Source organism: Mesoplodon densirostris, chromosome 7 (genome assembly GCF_025265405.1).
Source record: "Mesoplodon densirostris isolate mMesDen1 chromosome 7, mMesDen1 primary haplotype, whole genome shotgun sequence".
NCBI classification, from domain to species: domain Eukaryota; kingdom Metazoa; phylum Chordata; class Mammalia; order Artiodactyla; family Ziphiidae; genus Mesoplodon; species Mesoplodon densirostris.
Window position 1 is genome coordinate 93,809,705 of NC_082667.1, and position 15,537 is coordinate 93,825,241.

Sequence of the window (15,537 nt, forward strand, 5' to 3'; positions counted from 1 at the left end):
CACTTGTAATATTTACGAAATTTGGTTTTTAAAAATAACTTCAATTTAGAAACTTCAATTGACTTGCAGAATTAAATTGAAATTTTACAAAAATTTATGAAAATACTAGAATACTTAAGAGAACTTATGATTGGCCATTTTATAAGTTTAGGGTATAAATTTATTCAACTGTTCAGATTCAGAAAGATTTTGTCTAGGTAGAAGATTGAAGATCTAAACAGGGAAATTGTTTTAAACAATTGGTCCATTAAATTGATGTTAATGATGACATTCTCCAACATAATTAAAACTTAAAGAAAATATATGATAAAAAATATCATCAAATATCCCGTTGTTCCAAAAAGGTAAGCATCTGCTTGTCATTTCACTTACCTTTTCTCCCAAGGCTAAGCTATGTCCTCCACTCCGTTTTCTGAGACTCCTCTTCCATCTTGACACCTACTAGGAATCGTTCTAGATCAGCTGTTGTCAAACTTTAGCCAGCATCAATATTACCTGGAGAGTTTGTTAAAATACAGATGCCAGGTCCCACCTGGAGTTTTGGATTTCAGAGAAGGAAGGTGGAGTCCCCAAATTTGCACTTCTAACCAGTTCCCAGGTAATGTTGATGTTGTTTGTCTTAAGTACCCAGTATTTCATTCATTAACTTAGTCAAAAAATATTTACTGATCACACACTCTGTCAGACAGTGCATTTTGTGTAGCATTCTCTTTCCCTGCAGCAGTCCTCTCCTAGAAGACCCCAGTGACAAATTTAGGGGCTTAGGGATTTTGGAATGGTTCTCTTCAACAGTCTTATTCCACTAATTTGATTAGCGAACAGTTTCTTCTGTACAGTGTGAAGGGAAACCTCATATAATCTAGGCTCAGCTGTTTCAAATTCTGAAGTAGTGAAGTGATGATTGATGAGCTTGTTTTCTGCCCTCCAAAATGGTACTTTGCGGTTACATGGGCCACTTAAGACTGAGTTCGGAACGTTGGTTAGATCCTGTTTTGCTTTTTTCTTAAGCTACAGAGAACGTTTTTGGAACAATGGGATATTTGATGATTTTTTTATCATGTATTTTCTTTAAGTTTTAATTATGTTGGAGAATGTCATTTTTCTTTGGTGATACATGTGTCAAGATGTCTAATATTTACTTTAAACGTTTCAGAAAAAATATATACATATATTACATATGTACATATTATATTGTTATATCTATACCTAGACATCTATTATATACAGTACATAAAACATGTTTTATATTTAGATATTATAGATAGATAGATTATATATATTATAACTTTGTGTATAATAGATACCTACATGCTCTCTACCTATATTCAAAAAATGTCCACATTTTGCCATATTTGTTTCTCTCTCCTAATTTTACATATATACAGATGGTTTGAGCATCTCAACCAACTATATATATACATAGTGTTACTTTTTTCAACGTTTTTATAATACAAAGTTTAGGTGGAATAGCAAGTTTAGAAAAGTTACAATAATTCATCAGATATTTGTCTCTCATACCAACGAGATTTTCACTATATGGTAAATGTTGTTCTGCTTGACACCATAATGTAACACAGTTCAGAGAGCTTCACAAATCTTTGAAGCATTCTTCAAAAGATCACAGAGGAAAGGATTAGAACGGCTATATGTGCTGCAGCATTATGTGAAATTGAGACCAGTTAGACTACTTTTATTTATTGAGTAAACTAAAGCTAATCTCTGTAAGTCATGTCTGTCTCAATAAAAGTTTAATAAACTGGCAGCAGGAGGGGAAAAAAAAGAATTCTCTAATAAATGTAAAAATAAGAACTCACCCCTTCTGAAAAAATAACTTTTTGTCATTATTATATATAATTTTGTAAAATTTTCTAATTCCATTATCAGATACAATTCAGACTGACAGAATGTAAGTGAACGTACATTTTCAGGGATAATAGCTTGCATTTTATTTCTCATAAAGGAAGTTGCCACTGTGACTACGGGTTGCAGATTTGGTCTTTTTTCCATCTGAAATGCTCAAACTATGGAGACAGTGGGTCTGTTCTTTTTCAATTATCCTTCTTATCACACTCATTAGTGTGCTTCACTCTGATTGAGTTATGACTTTTCCTTGCTGGGTGTGGAGTCATTTATTTGAGTTAGTTTCCTTAGCTTCTTCTGGGCTTGTTATTTTCTTCTTCACTTTTTTCAGTGCCTTAGCTAGGGCCTGTTACAGTGGGCTTGGGGGCAGCAGTGGGAGCACAGACACGCTGGTGGCCAGGAAGCACGGATAATGAGCTCCATGCTGCCTTTCATGCTGAGAGAGCCCTCCAAGCCAAATGGGAGGACCCTTCCTCTGTGTCCCTACAGATCTGTTCAGGCGCCTCTACCAGAAAAGCCAAGAAATTAGTTTTAGAAGACAATCAGGGGTTCAAAACATTTGTTAGGTGTCCTCTGTGGGCTGCTAGCATGTGAAGTGCAAGAGATACCAAGAATAAGACATGGTCTAAAAGTTTAGAGTCTAAAAACAGAGGATGTAAGTGTGGAGGAAGAGCTATACAAAAATGATCACAAATGCATATGTGGTGTCTTAACAGAGATGCTCATGGTCGTGTGGTCTTGGAGTCAGAGACAGCTCTGTTTATCCTGGAGGGTTGATTTGTTGTTTGTGGGTTTTCTGCCTCAGCGTCCTCATCTTCATTATAAAATTCTTACCTCCCAAGTTAGGGTGAGGAGTGATAGGCCAAGTGGGCTCAGGGGCACTGTAGCTGCTCAGTCAAAGCTTCCTTCCTTCCCGCGTGCCCGGTGGTCGCTGTGGAATCCACAGTGTGAGAGCTAAGGAGGTTCAAAACGTCCTCTTCCGAACAGCGGTAGGTTTCCGACTACACATGGGCAAAAGGTCAAAAACAGTCTACCCATAGTTAATTCTTATTGAAAGTGTGGAGGAGATTCCCCATCCTAATTCTGAGGCACAGCAGTATCTCAGGTATAGAGCTAAAAGGGACCTAAGTGAAACAGCAAATGTAAAGAGGTTAGGACAGTGACTGGCACATTGCAAGTGCTTAATAAATAATAGACATTATCATTATTAATAAATAATAATTATTATCTATTAATTATATTATAAAGGACTTCCCTGGTGGCACAGTGGTTAAGAATCTGCCTGCCAATGCAGGGAACACGGGTTCGAGCCCTGGTCTGGGAGGATCCCACGTGCCGCGGAGAAACTGGGCCCGTGTGCCACAATTGCTGAGCCTGCGCTCTAGAGTCCACGAGCCACAACTACTGAGCCCATGTGCCACAGCTACTGAGGCTCGCGCACCTAGAGCCTGTGCTCCACAACAAGAGAAGCAATGAGAAGCCCGTGCACTGCAACTAAGAGTAGCCCCCACTCACTGCAACTAGAGAAAGCCTGCGCGCAGCAACGAAGACCCAACACAGCCAAAACCAAACAAACAAATAAATAAATAAATATTTTAAAAATTATATAAATTATTATAAATTTATATAAAATATATAAAATTATATATATAATTAATTTATAATTAATTAATTTATAATTTATATAAAAATATAAGATAATTTTATATTTTGGGAAGACAGAAAGCCTGAAAGGTGAAACTCCCTAAATCACATAGCTAATAAATGGCGTTTGTGCAACCATTTAATTAATGTCTCTACTATAATTCACTAGGCTGAAAGTTTATAGCAGGAATAAGGTGAGTTTTTGCTTACCCCTGTATTCTCAGCATCTGCAGCAGCACAGGCGTATAACTGATGCCTAAAACTCTTTGTTGAGTGCATTTGGTTCTTTTAAGCATGGCCTTTGGAACTAGATAGACTTGGGTTGAAATCCCAACTCCAGTACCTTCTATCTATTTAACCACTTTCAGTCATAATTTCCTCACCTCTTAAAAATGAGGCTTGCAGTCCTTAAACAATACCTATTTCACAGGCTTGTGGAGAAGCTTAGATGAGGTGATACACATAGCACCCTGCGATATATGAAAGCACTCTGTGCATCAAACCCAGCACACGGAGGTGCGCAGGACATTTTAGTCCCCTTAGGTTTTGCTTTCTTTACAGCTTTGACAATTTTTGTCAGCAAACATCATGGTTTGCCACAAGGGGGCAATACTAATGGAAATTGAAATCTATACCTAAAACAAAACAAACAAAACAAAATACCAAAAAACTTTCCTCAGTTAAATCAATTTCTCCCTCCCTCTCTCTCTCTCTCTGTTTCTTCTCCCTCATAAATGTAGTTAGTCCATGATGCTTTCATACTTAGAATTCTGTTCTTTTCCTTCAGCCTGTTCTTCAGAAATCTGTCATCATAATAAAATCTTAGCTCTAGAAGGTACTTTAGAAGTCATAGTGCCACATGGGACAAATTCTACCGTCTGCAGTTATTCCTGCTCCCTTAGTTGGTGGTCTTGACTTGCTGCTTCCACTAATTGATTCTTATGTCTTCTTTGCTTCTCTAATTAATAATGAAATTATTTAAGTGAAATAAACCAGACACAAAAGGCAAATATTGTGTGATTTTGCTTGTATGAGGCACTTAGAGAAGTCAAATTCATAGAGACAGAAAATAAAATTGTGCTGACCAGGGGCTGGGGAAAGAGGGGTATGGGAAGTTGTTGTTGAAGGGGAATAGAGTTTCAGTTGGAGAAGATAAAAATGTTCTGGAGTTGGATGGTGGTGCTAGTTGCACAACAAAATACTTAATGACACTGAAATGTACACTTAAAAATTGTTAAAATGGTAAATTTTATGTTATATATTTTATCACAACAAAAAATTGTTAAAAAATTGAATCGTGTTTTGCTCATTTGGATTCAATGTTGTATTTCTAGATGTGACAAAAAGTTGAATTAGAATGATACAAAACCCATGTTCAAGGAGTATCTTTGAGAAAAGAGAAAGATAACACCCAGGGTGAAATGCAAACAGGGACAGTGACAAGGCCTTCTCACCATGGAAGGGTACTGAAGGGTACGTTTAGTCTCCTTAGGTACATTCGCCTTCTGTTTTGTCATCTCTTACCAGGCCTGAATTTAGCCTCAGAATATCTGAGTCTGGGAGGCCTATGTCTACAAAACTAATTGAAAAATAATAATAATCCAACAGTGACACTCACTGAGTACAAATTAAGCACCAGGCTTAAGTGCCAGACATGATATAGGTCAAGAAAAATGTTTTAGTCAGATTTACAAACATATATTAGTTTACTAACCTCACCTCACTATTTTGCTCTTTAAAATAAACAAAGCCCCGCACACCCCATTTCAGAATTAAACAAGCAAACAGACATTTCTCTGTGCCAGTAACCATGCCAAAGAGTGTGTCAGCCAATAGTATTTGTGAAACTCACCATGCAGCTGACAGGGCCACATACTATGAAGCAGAAATTTTTGGAGAGGTTACATTTCAATCAATTAAAATTTCTTATGAAAAAGAACTTGCAAGTATGGACACTTTTTTTTTTAGAAAGGCTATTCTTTTAGAAAGAATCTAGTTCCATTATTATGGTAGGGAAATAAAGCATGAAAACAACAGTTCAAAACTGACCATAAATCCACCTTAAAGCAAAACCATTTCTGGTGTCTCTCGAGTGTCTGGGTTAATGTGGCATAAGAGAAAGCCTGACTAGCAGGTATAATTAAAGTATGATTCACAAGAATAAGTCATGAGTAACTCTGAAAGGACCTACAAGGGAGAAAGTCCATTATAACATACTAAACTTTAGAGGCTAAATGTTGGAGGTTAGGAGGAAATATCCTAACCCCATGTAAATGCAGTGATAGGTCTGAGTGGAAACATACTGATAACGGCATCACTGATTATTGGTCCAATGTCTGTGTGAGGCTCTGTAACATAGCATATTCTGCCTCATGTGATATACAGATACTCATTCTCTGTTTTTTATTCCGAGAACTGCTTGAGGTCAGGCACAATGCTTTGATTTATCTTTCCATATAAATTGCTTCTCTGCCCAGATCCTAATAATGTATACAGTAGGCATAAAATATGCAATTACATACATGAATGGGTAAATGATAATTTATATCTTAGAATCTAGAATAAATCTGTCCTGACATATAAAACTTTTATAGAAAGAATGAAAATTGAAATCCAACTTACTAAATGAAACTTATCAAAGAATGTTGCATTTTTAAAGAATTAATCACAGGACTTCCATTTAATGAAAAACAGGAAGAGATTGTTATATTTTATCCTGTTTCATATCTCAGCAATTGGTATTGGATTTAGTTGCTTGTAACAGCAACATGGCAAAAGTTGAAAGGGAACTACTTGTTTGGCCTAATTTTTTGTCTTTCAGGCTGTGTGATGAATAGATGTAAAATCACCTTAGGTGAAAAACTGCACCACTGCAGCTTCTATCATTCCATCAACTAACAAATAGCATTATTGCCCTCCACCCCACCCCACCTTCCCAAATGAGGCGTATTTAACTGACAGACACAAGACAGACACTAAAAGTGAAGAGGACTCTAGTGGTAATCGGCCATTCTGCCAATATTTTGAGGTCTAATGATGTAAATATAGATGGAAGGTTAAAGTCCAACTTCCCTGGCTCAGAAGAAAATAAAATGAAAGCTATCAAATATACTGTTTACATCATCTTATCAGTCTTGGTTTAAGGTTTCCATGCTATTTTTAAATGTTCATGTGTACTTAAAAAAAAAAAAACCTAAAAGTCTTGACAGATTCTGAAACTTAATTGGGAAAAATGTAAAGCACTTTAATGGAATTTTTCCCATGATCTGTAGAAGAGTTTTTTTTAACAGATGGTTCAAAAGGACGAAGCAATGAAAACATAGAAATTAAAAGCAGATCCTTAAGAAAAATAACTGAGTTCTCAGAAATCCTATAGATGATGGCAGGACTAGATGTAAAGCAGCAGTTTCTTTTGCTGTCAAGGTTTTGAGAGAACAGAAATTTATTAGGTGATCCTCTACCAGAGGGATAACTGCCTCTTGGTATGAAGTAACTATTCATTTGGAACTTCAGCCAACTTCAACAGTTTGAAAAGCTCCATGCTTTTGGGGCAATTCCATCAAGGTGACGATAAAAAGTTGTATTGTGATACAAATAGTTATTCTTCTACAAGAGGAACACCTAAGTCCGAGGTGCTTGTTTGGGGAATAAAAACGACCTAAAATCTTCCCACCTTCACAGCAACTAAGAAAAACAACAACAAACAGCCTTAGGCCTATGTAGCTTTTCGTTTTGAATATAAAAAAACCTGACTTTCTAGGATCAATGCAGTGAACGGTGGGAAAAAGTAAAACTTTTCAACCTGGAATATATATGCATTCAGTGCAGACTCGAGAAGCAAAATCTAAACTAACGCTCGAAAGTTAGCATCTTCCAACCAGGCTTCAAACTTTAGAGAAAGTTAACGTTGGCTTCTGTCCCAGAGAATTACAGGGAGTGGGTGGTGAGGCAAGGGTAGGGAGGCATGTTGGGAGTTGGAGATCATTTTGTGGGGTGGCGGACCCCGAAGTGTCACCGCGGGCTAGGGGGAGCGGCCGCCCAGGAGGGGCAGAGTTAATCCCCGGGCGCAGGCAGGAGCGCTGTCGCGCGGCAACTGAGCAGCGCCCGGGAGCTAAGTGCGGACGGGCGGGGGCAGGAGGATAAACGGGAGGAGGGGCGGGGCGGCGGGAGGAGGGTTTCCGAGCCCGGCCGGGTCTGCGTGCGCTCTGAGCCTGCGTCCAGCGAGGGGGAGGGTTTCCCCGGCCCGGCCGGAGGGGCGGCTGGGCGCTTCTGACTCCCAGCGCAAACGACTGTCAAGGGAGCAGGATAGCGGAGCTGCCGGAAGTGTCTGCGCGCCGTGAGAGAACTTTCCTGCTCCGGCCGCGGCCCTGAGCCTCCGCGGCCTCCGTGCTCTCGGCGACGATGCGTCCGGGTGACAACGACCTGAGCGGACCCGCGCCTCGGCCCGCCTCGCGTGTGTGCGCTCGCCTCGCCTCCGGGGAAGAAGCCTGAGCCCGGAGGCGTCCGCGCGCCGCGGAGCCCCGCTCAGGCGGCGCGGCGCGCGGGACCCGTTTCCCCTGCGCGTCCCCTTGCGTCCCGGCTAGTTCCCCGCGATCGCGCGTCCCCGGAGCCGGCCGCGGTCGCCGGCTGTCCCCACCCTGACCGCCGGCCCGGACGTGTCCTCGGCGGCCGCTGGCAGTGCCTGTGCCATGGGGCTGCCGACTCTGGAGTTCAGCGACTCCTACTTGGACAGCCCGGATTTCAGGGAGCGCCTGCAGTGTCACGAGATTGAGCTGGAGCGAACCAACAAGTTCATCAAAGAGCTCATTAAGGACGGCTCTCTGCTCATCGGGGCGCTGAGGAGTAAGTTCCCCCGGCGGGGAATGGGTGGAGAGGGCGCGGGGATCTGGAGAGTCCCCCCGGGGTGTGGGTCTGAGGGGTGTGTTGGAGGAAGAGAAGCTTCTTTTGTTTGAATGGGTTTGGGGACAAAAGCTGAAGAGCTCCCCTGCTGGTGACCAACAAAGTTTGTTCGTAGGTGTTCTTGACTTATTTACTCCCAAGTCTACAGAGAAGGGAAAGGTCTGTCTCTACTAGACCCCGGAGTATATCCTGAGGAAAGTTGTTCAAAGTCATCTTTTTGTATAACGCTCCTAGAAAAATGTTGGGGACTATTGGTCTTTTTTGTAACTTTACTGTGCCTAGTTTGAACACTTTTAAAAAAAGTCCTTAAGGAGGGATTCGAGAGTTTATCGTAAGGATAAAAATGAAGCTAGTTTTAGTGATATTCAGAGAAAATGATTAATTTCTTACGTACCTCAGTGGCACTTCATTGGGCACAATCAGTCATTGAATTGGCCTTTTAAAAACATATATAGATTTGTAGCTTTGCGATTTAGTAAGATGAAGACAGAGCGGCACCAGTGGATCTTATCTCTTTACAAGATTTTTGTGCGTCTTAATTTTTGGTTTGCATTGTAACTGGTGTTGGTCCAGTCACTGGGGAGGAGAGTTCAGTGGCTAAAGACCAATCAGAACTTCTGATGATCTATAGAAAGTAAAGATTGCCTTTAGGAGATTCTCCCACCTCCTTTCCCACACACCTCCTGTTCAGATTTTCTGTACTTCCTGCGTCCCCTGGATCTTCATTTTCAATTACTAGGACCTATGAGAGTCTTAGTAAAAGAAACTCTAGAGTTTCTCTTACAGAGTTGACTGACTAAATGATAAGGCTTAATTTGTTTAGTTACCTTCCCCAGGACCTATTTGCACTTTAATAAAAGTTTCTGAAAGCCTCTGTAACGAACCCCTGGAAATTCTGGCCTCCCATAGGTGAGCGAGATATTTTTGTTAAGGTGGAGAGGCCTTTGGGTGATCCATCTAGCATTTCCCAGGACATAGGTAGGGGAAGCATCATTGATATGTCAAGTGCAAGGTCAGTAACAACATGATGGACATGTGCATGTGTCTGAAACTAAGACAACATTAGCATCTGATCTCTATTTGGAAGTATGTATTCGTACTAAGGTTGAATCTTAGCAAAATGTCTTGAAATTAGTGTGCTCCCAAATGCTTTTTATTTTACCCTCCCAAATGTGAAAACATCTACTTATCACTTGTGTTACTTAACCAGGGTAAAGGAAATAATGTTCTATGTCTACATTCACTTAATTTCTGAATTTGAGGCAACTGATAATGATAGTATTTACTGATTTGTGAAAACTACTGGTTTATCTGCAGTTCTGTCCATCTTATGTATACACAAATGTGAACTCTCCTTCTTTCTGATTTGCAAATTCCACTTGAGGTCTCTGGACTAGCCTCTGCGTCGTAGGGAGCATGATGCCTTTTCAAAAAGAGTTTCCCCATCTCAGTGTTGAATGCCAGGCTGACTCTTGCTGGAGCAACCATATGGTCTACAAATGACATTTTCCTCTTGCTCTGCTGGAGATCGGTTCTGTTGCTTCAAAAGTTGAAAACACATAGCTGTGATAAAACCTCTGAAACATGCATTGTTTTACTAGTAATGTTATGAACTTTACTACGATTGAATCGAACCTTGCAAAAATCAGGTGATTCCCATATTTATAGGTTTGTTCTTCCATTCATAAGTGAAGAAGTCTGGAGAGTGTAAGTTCCTTGAACACACAGACCCTGCCTCATGAACTTGAACTTGTACGCTTAAATATACAACCTGTCTTTCTAGGATTCTTAGGTTTGTGATGAGAGTACATTACGTTAACTAACATTTGATTATTACTTCTCTTGTAGTAGAAAGAAAACGTTTTATTCCTTGTTAAACGAATTCCCAACATTAGCTTCCAAATGGGAAAGATCTGGAGCTGAGAAACCCTTGAAGTCACATGATGGTGCTGCTTTCTTCCCACCAAGCGACCTTCTGTCCCTTGGGGAGGATGCTCTGAGGCTAGGCTGCAGCTGCTAAATGCCTGCTCTCTGAAGCTGCTCCTGTAGGAGAATCGGAGTGTGTCTAAAGGACTTGAAGCCAGCTTAATTCTATCCCAAAGATCCACCAAGGAGCCCTCCTTCCCCCAGTCCTGCCCCTTCTGACTGTTTTTCCTTTCTGCCCTAGGAAGCCTTCACTTTCCCTAACCTTAAACTATGCCTTTCCTTTCTCCATACGTGCTGTTTCAATAAGTGTATCCATTATCCATTTCAGATTTATTTGTAGCACTTTGCTTTCATTTTCATTTATAATTAATGGTTTCTTAATAAGACTTTCCTGAGCTGACAATCATCATTGCATTTCTAAGCATCTTATATTATTTCCAACCTAGTTAATAACTTTTCTGGTGAAAGTCTTGGCATGCTCTCTTGGGTAATACATGCTTTACTGTTCCAGTAGGAGTCACATATGCTCCTTAATCTTTTGTTCAGGATGTGCATTTCTTTAGTAGAGTACTTTGAAGGATACATATAAATGAGGACCTTGACTTTGAATTTTAAATTTTAAAATTCTAAATAGTTTTAAATAACAATAACTTTGAATTTTAAATAATATATGTAGGATACTTATCATATATATATATATATTTTTTTTTGCTGTGCACGGGCCTCTCACTGTTGTGGCCTCTCCCGTTGCGGAGCACAGGCTCCGGACGCGCAGGCTCAGCGGCCATGGCTCACGGGCCCAGCTGCTCCGTGGCATGTGGGATCCTCCCGGACTGGGGCACGAACCCGTGTCCCTTGCATCGGCAGGCAGACTCTCAACCACTGCGCCACCATGGAAGCCCAATACTTACCATATTTTTAAGATGAATTATTGCATTTCACATTCATATCCACTCTGCGAAAATGGGTGACAGTTAACTAAGTGAGTTAACATAGTGACTTAACGTAGACCTGAGTTTAAGTTCTGGTGCTGTCAAATGCTCTGTGATAATTAGCAAATAACTTAATCTCTGGGTCCTACCTTTCCTGTAAAATAAGGGAGCTTCTATAAAAATCTTACCAGTAGGATTATTTGTTCATTTTGTACATGCCATATAGACATTTGGTGCGTGGTATTTGAGAATATATGATACAGGTGAATTGGGTTCTAGTTCATGCTGTATGACTCAATCTCCACCCTTTTTATCAAATGTTACTCTATGAACTTTGTTCCTTTAACCGGTACCAGTCTTAAAATTTGGGTTGTGAAATTATAGGCTAGTTTTGCTTATTAATTTTCTCCTTTTATAGATTATATCCAAAGAAACATTTCAAAATGGCTTTCTCATATAATTCCCCCTTTACTTTCTCTTTTTATACTTTTGAATTCAAAGAACCATCGTTGAGTAGAGCTTTGTCTTTACAAGAATAGACAGACCCTCCCTCCCAAGAAAAGAAGAGAAAAAGAGGGGGAAAATAAGGCAGAAATGGAATTTTACTCATTGAGTCGAATTGATGGAATTGATTGGGTGGAGAGAGCCTAAGCATGTCCACATTCTTTTCTCCCACCTGCCCAGCAGCATCTTGGCCATCCCTCCTTTCTTATCACTGTCCACTTCCTCTCATTACCTTAAGGTGGAATTGGCCAGGTATTTCCTCTACCTTTAGGAGAGTGTTTCTCAACCTTGTATGGCTGGACTTCTTTCAAAGAAAAAAAAAGTTAGTGGACTCTAATATAATTTTATTAATTATGTAGTTAAAAATATACCTGCATGAAACTATAATTCTTATGCTTATTCATGCAATCTTAAAAACAAATCAGTTTACACATTAAATATAAATAATACTGTGAAACCAATTCAAAACTTTTAAACTACATTTAGCCAATGGATGATGTTATTTTGCTGAAATGACATTTTCTCTCATATAAAGACTTGATAATATCTTGTGTGTGTTGATGATTCATTTTCTCGTTTTCCTGATTGAAAGTACAGTTCTTCAGAATCAGCTTGTCCTGATCATGGCCTTGTCTCTCTCACAAACTTTATTTCTTGGTTGTGTTGCCTCTGTTCTTAAAGCAGTTGTTCCTGGCACTAGCGATCCATGACACAAATAAGAAGGACACCTATTTGAGTGGTAGAAGTTGGTCACTCATAAATTGATGTAGAATATGCAGTTAATTAAGACATTAGCAAGAGGAAGCACACAGTTTATTTTATTCAAGTATAGTTGGTTTGCAATGTTATGTTACTTTCTGCTGTACAGCAAAGTGTTTCAGTCATACGTATACATTCTTTTTCATATTCTTTCCATTATGTTTTATCACAGGATATTGAATATAGTTCCCTGTGCTATACAGTAGAACCTTGTTGTTTATTCATTCTCTATATAGTAGTTTGCATCTGCTAATCCCAAATTCCTAATCCACCCCCCCACCCCCCCACCCCCAGCAACCACAAGTCTGTTCTCTGTGTCTGTGAGTCTGTTTCATAGATAAGTTCATTTGGGAAGCACATAGTTTCTTAAAGGTGTCTACTCTCTGTGGCCACAGACCTCAGTTGGAAGTATATTGTCATGGTGCAGTTGTGATCTGGGGATAAAGTAGTTGTTTAGTATGAAAGATAACCCTAAATGCCAAGGCCACATTGAACTATCTTGGAAAGGGTGAGGTACTCCTGCCTTCCATTTGCTGTGTTTCACTTTAAGCCCGTCTCTATTTTGTGTGTGTTCAGGGTCCACTTTGCTACCAGTTTTTGATGGCACAGGGAAGGAGTTAAATAAAAGGGAGGAACAATGACAAGTTTAAGGAATTAGACTTTCTTATGTAGTTATTGCACTATTTACTTGGTCATCCTTCAGCTTTTAGTGAGAACTACTATTGTTTTAGGCTATTTTTGGTATTTTAATTTGCACCTAGGTTTTATTTGGTTTACCGGAACTCACTGTAGATTCTTGTTTACCCTGCAAGAGCTACTTCACCGTTGCTTATTCCACTAATGTTGTTTTGCTTGTTTAGCTGGGCAGCCTAGTCATAGGTGTGGATGTGTAGTTACTTCCACTATTCATTTGGTTCTTATAGTTATTCATTAGAATTTGAGTTAAATGAGCAGAAATAATTGTATCTTTCAAATGAACTGTAATTAATTTAGGAACTGGTAGATGAGGAATGTGGTGCTTTAAGGTTCTTCTTCAGAGACATGTATGAGTAAGAGCAGTTAGACTTGTGTTAATTTAAATGGGAGCCTTGGCGCCCATCAAAGTGGAATTAAATTGGGCTGGCTGAGTACTACCGTCTACCTCTCTCTGATTGTCTACATGAGCTTAATTGGTACCCTTTAACAGTATCTTTATTTCCATTGGATTTCCTTTTTCCACAGACAGTAATTGAGGGGTTGTCCTGTTAGAAAGGAGTGGGTTGCTGGGAGAACAGAACATGTTTTCTGTCTCTTGGAGGAGAATGGCTTAGCAATAACCACCTTTTACACTGCTTCCTATGACAGTTATGATCAAGATACTCTGAGCATGCAGAAAACTCAGGTAACCACGAAACTTTGAAGTCACTGAAAAGCTGCTTTAACAAACATGCTTTCAATTATTAACATTTCTTAGAGCACAATGTTAATCGTGCTCATGATGATGCTTAAGAAGCATTTCTCCAATTATATAAGAAAAAAATAATAAAGCTTACATTCAGTATTGCTTTGGTGCCAAGTGTAATTTTATTCAAGTAATGTATATGTAGAGTGGTAATCTTTTCTCTGGATTTATAAAGAAAAATATTAAAGTTTTCAGGCTATTAAGCCACATTCAGTAAATATTATGCACCAATGAAATGTTTATTATGGACAGATGAGAAAGGGTGAAGGAAAGGGGGTTACTTAGTCTTGAATCTCTTTCCTGAATATTGTTTCTTGCCAGAGCTGTGGTTGCCACCTGTTCTGGCCCCAGCCATCCCCGCTGTCTTGTCTGGATGGTCATTTCTGCTCATTTCAGCATCTTGGCAGGTGCCAGCTTCACCATGGCTGCACCTGCTGCCCACCCGGTTCAGTTTGCAGCTCTGCCAGTCTTCCTTTTTCCTCCAGCCTGCTGAATCTCTGCCCAGCATCTAATCCTCCTCAGAGTGTATCTCAAGTGGATCTGGCCTTACCAACCAAGGACTTGCTACCTGCTTCTTGCTGACTTTCATCCTGAAAAGGAAAACCAGTTGCCGAGCACCTGGCTCTCTAGTTCAAGGAGTCTGTGCTTCATCTTTTGCAGCTGCCATATTCTGAGTTTCATGGCTGGGTTTCGTATAAGTGTAGTGACTTCCATAATATTTGTTAATCTTAATGGCCCTTGGGGCAGGATGATAGCAGGACAGACAATGGAAATGTGGTTACTTTAATGGTTTTGTTTTTGGCCAGGTGGATTTAAACGTGGCCTGGATATTTCTGGTACTGTGGAGCCTTCTCTGTAGGATTACAGCTAACCGGAATGTTTGGTTCATCAGAACATGCCATTGTTCATATCTGCAGTTTTCTGATTTTATAATCAAGAATCCAGTTATAAAGCTGAAGAAAGTGTTACAGCAAAACACGCACGTACAATACTCTGTGTAAGGAAAGTGATTTGTTTTAGAAAAAGTGAATTGTGGAATAGTAAGGTACCATACAGTAGCTGATAATCTGTCAGTTTTTCCAACCTTTTTCCTTCGTTGCAGAGGAGTGTATGCATAAAAGAAGAAAAAATAAGCCCTACTTTTCTAGGATTTTGAACCTTTCATTTGAGAGTAATTTGTCTAATTGTAATTTTTACATGGAACATTATGGGAAAAGGCTAGGATAAGACTAACAGTTAACTCTTTGTAGATTATTTTATATTAAGTATTACAGATTTTTCACTTCCAATGTTTAGATTTTGTGGTAAATGTCTCTATGTCTAATACTATTTTTAAAATGCCAAAACATGACATTTTTTATGTTGTTGGTTTATCTGATTTGGGTGATTATCAGGTATAATGGCGAGCATCTTGTATTTTGTGAAGGATGAGGAACCATCCTGGGGTGATTCTCAATGTTGGGTGGTATGAAAGTATTGGGAAGAAATGCACAATTGACATAACCTTGCTACACTGATAGTACTTTCCCTGAAACTTCACTTTACTCAGGGAAAGTAAACTTGACTTTACTT

General features: G+C 39.6%; 1 protein-coding gene across 1 annotated transcript in view; it reads left to right on the plus strand.

Annotated features, from left to right (window-relative positions):
- Positions 1–7,735: 7,735 nt before the first annotated feature.
- The window catches only part of ARHGAP42 (Rho GTPase activating protein 42), a 290,695-nt gene continuing 282,893 nt past the window's right edge, over positions 7,736–15,537 (plus strand). The window contains exon 1 of the mRNA XM_060103053.1: positions 7,736–8,346. Within this exon, the coding sequence (XP_059959036.1) occupies positions 8,193–8,346 (154 nt within the window). The 5' untranslated portion in view covers positions 7,736–8,192. The remainder of the gene's footprint in view (positions 8,347–15,537) is intronic.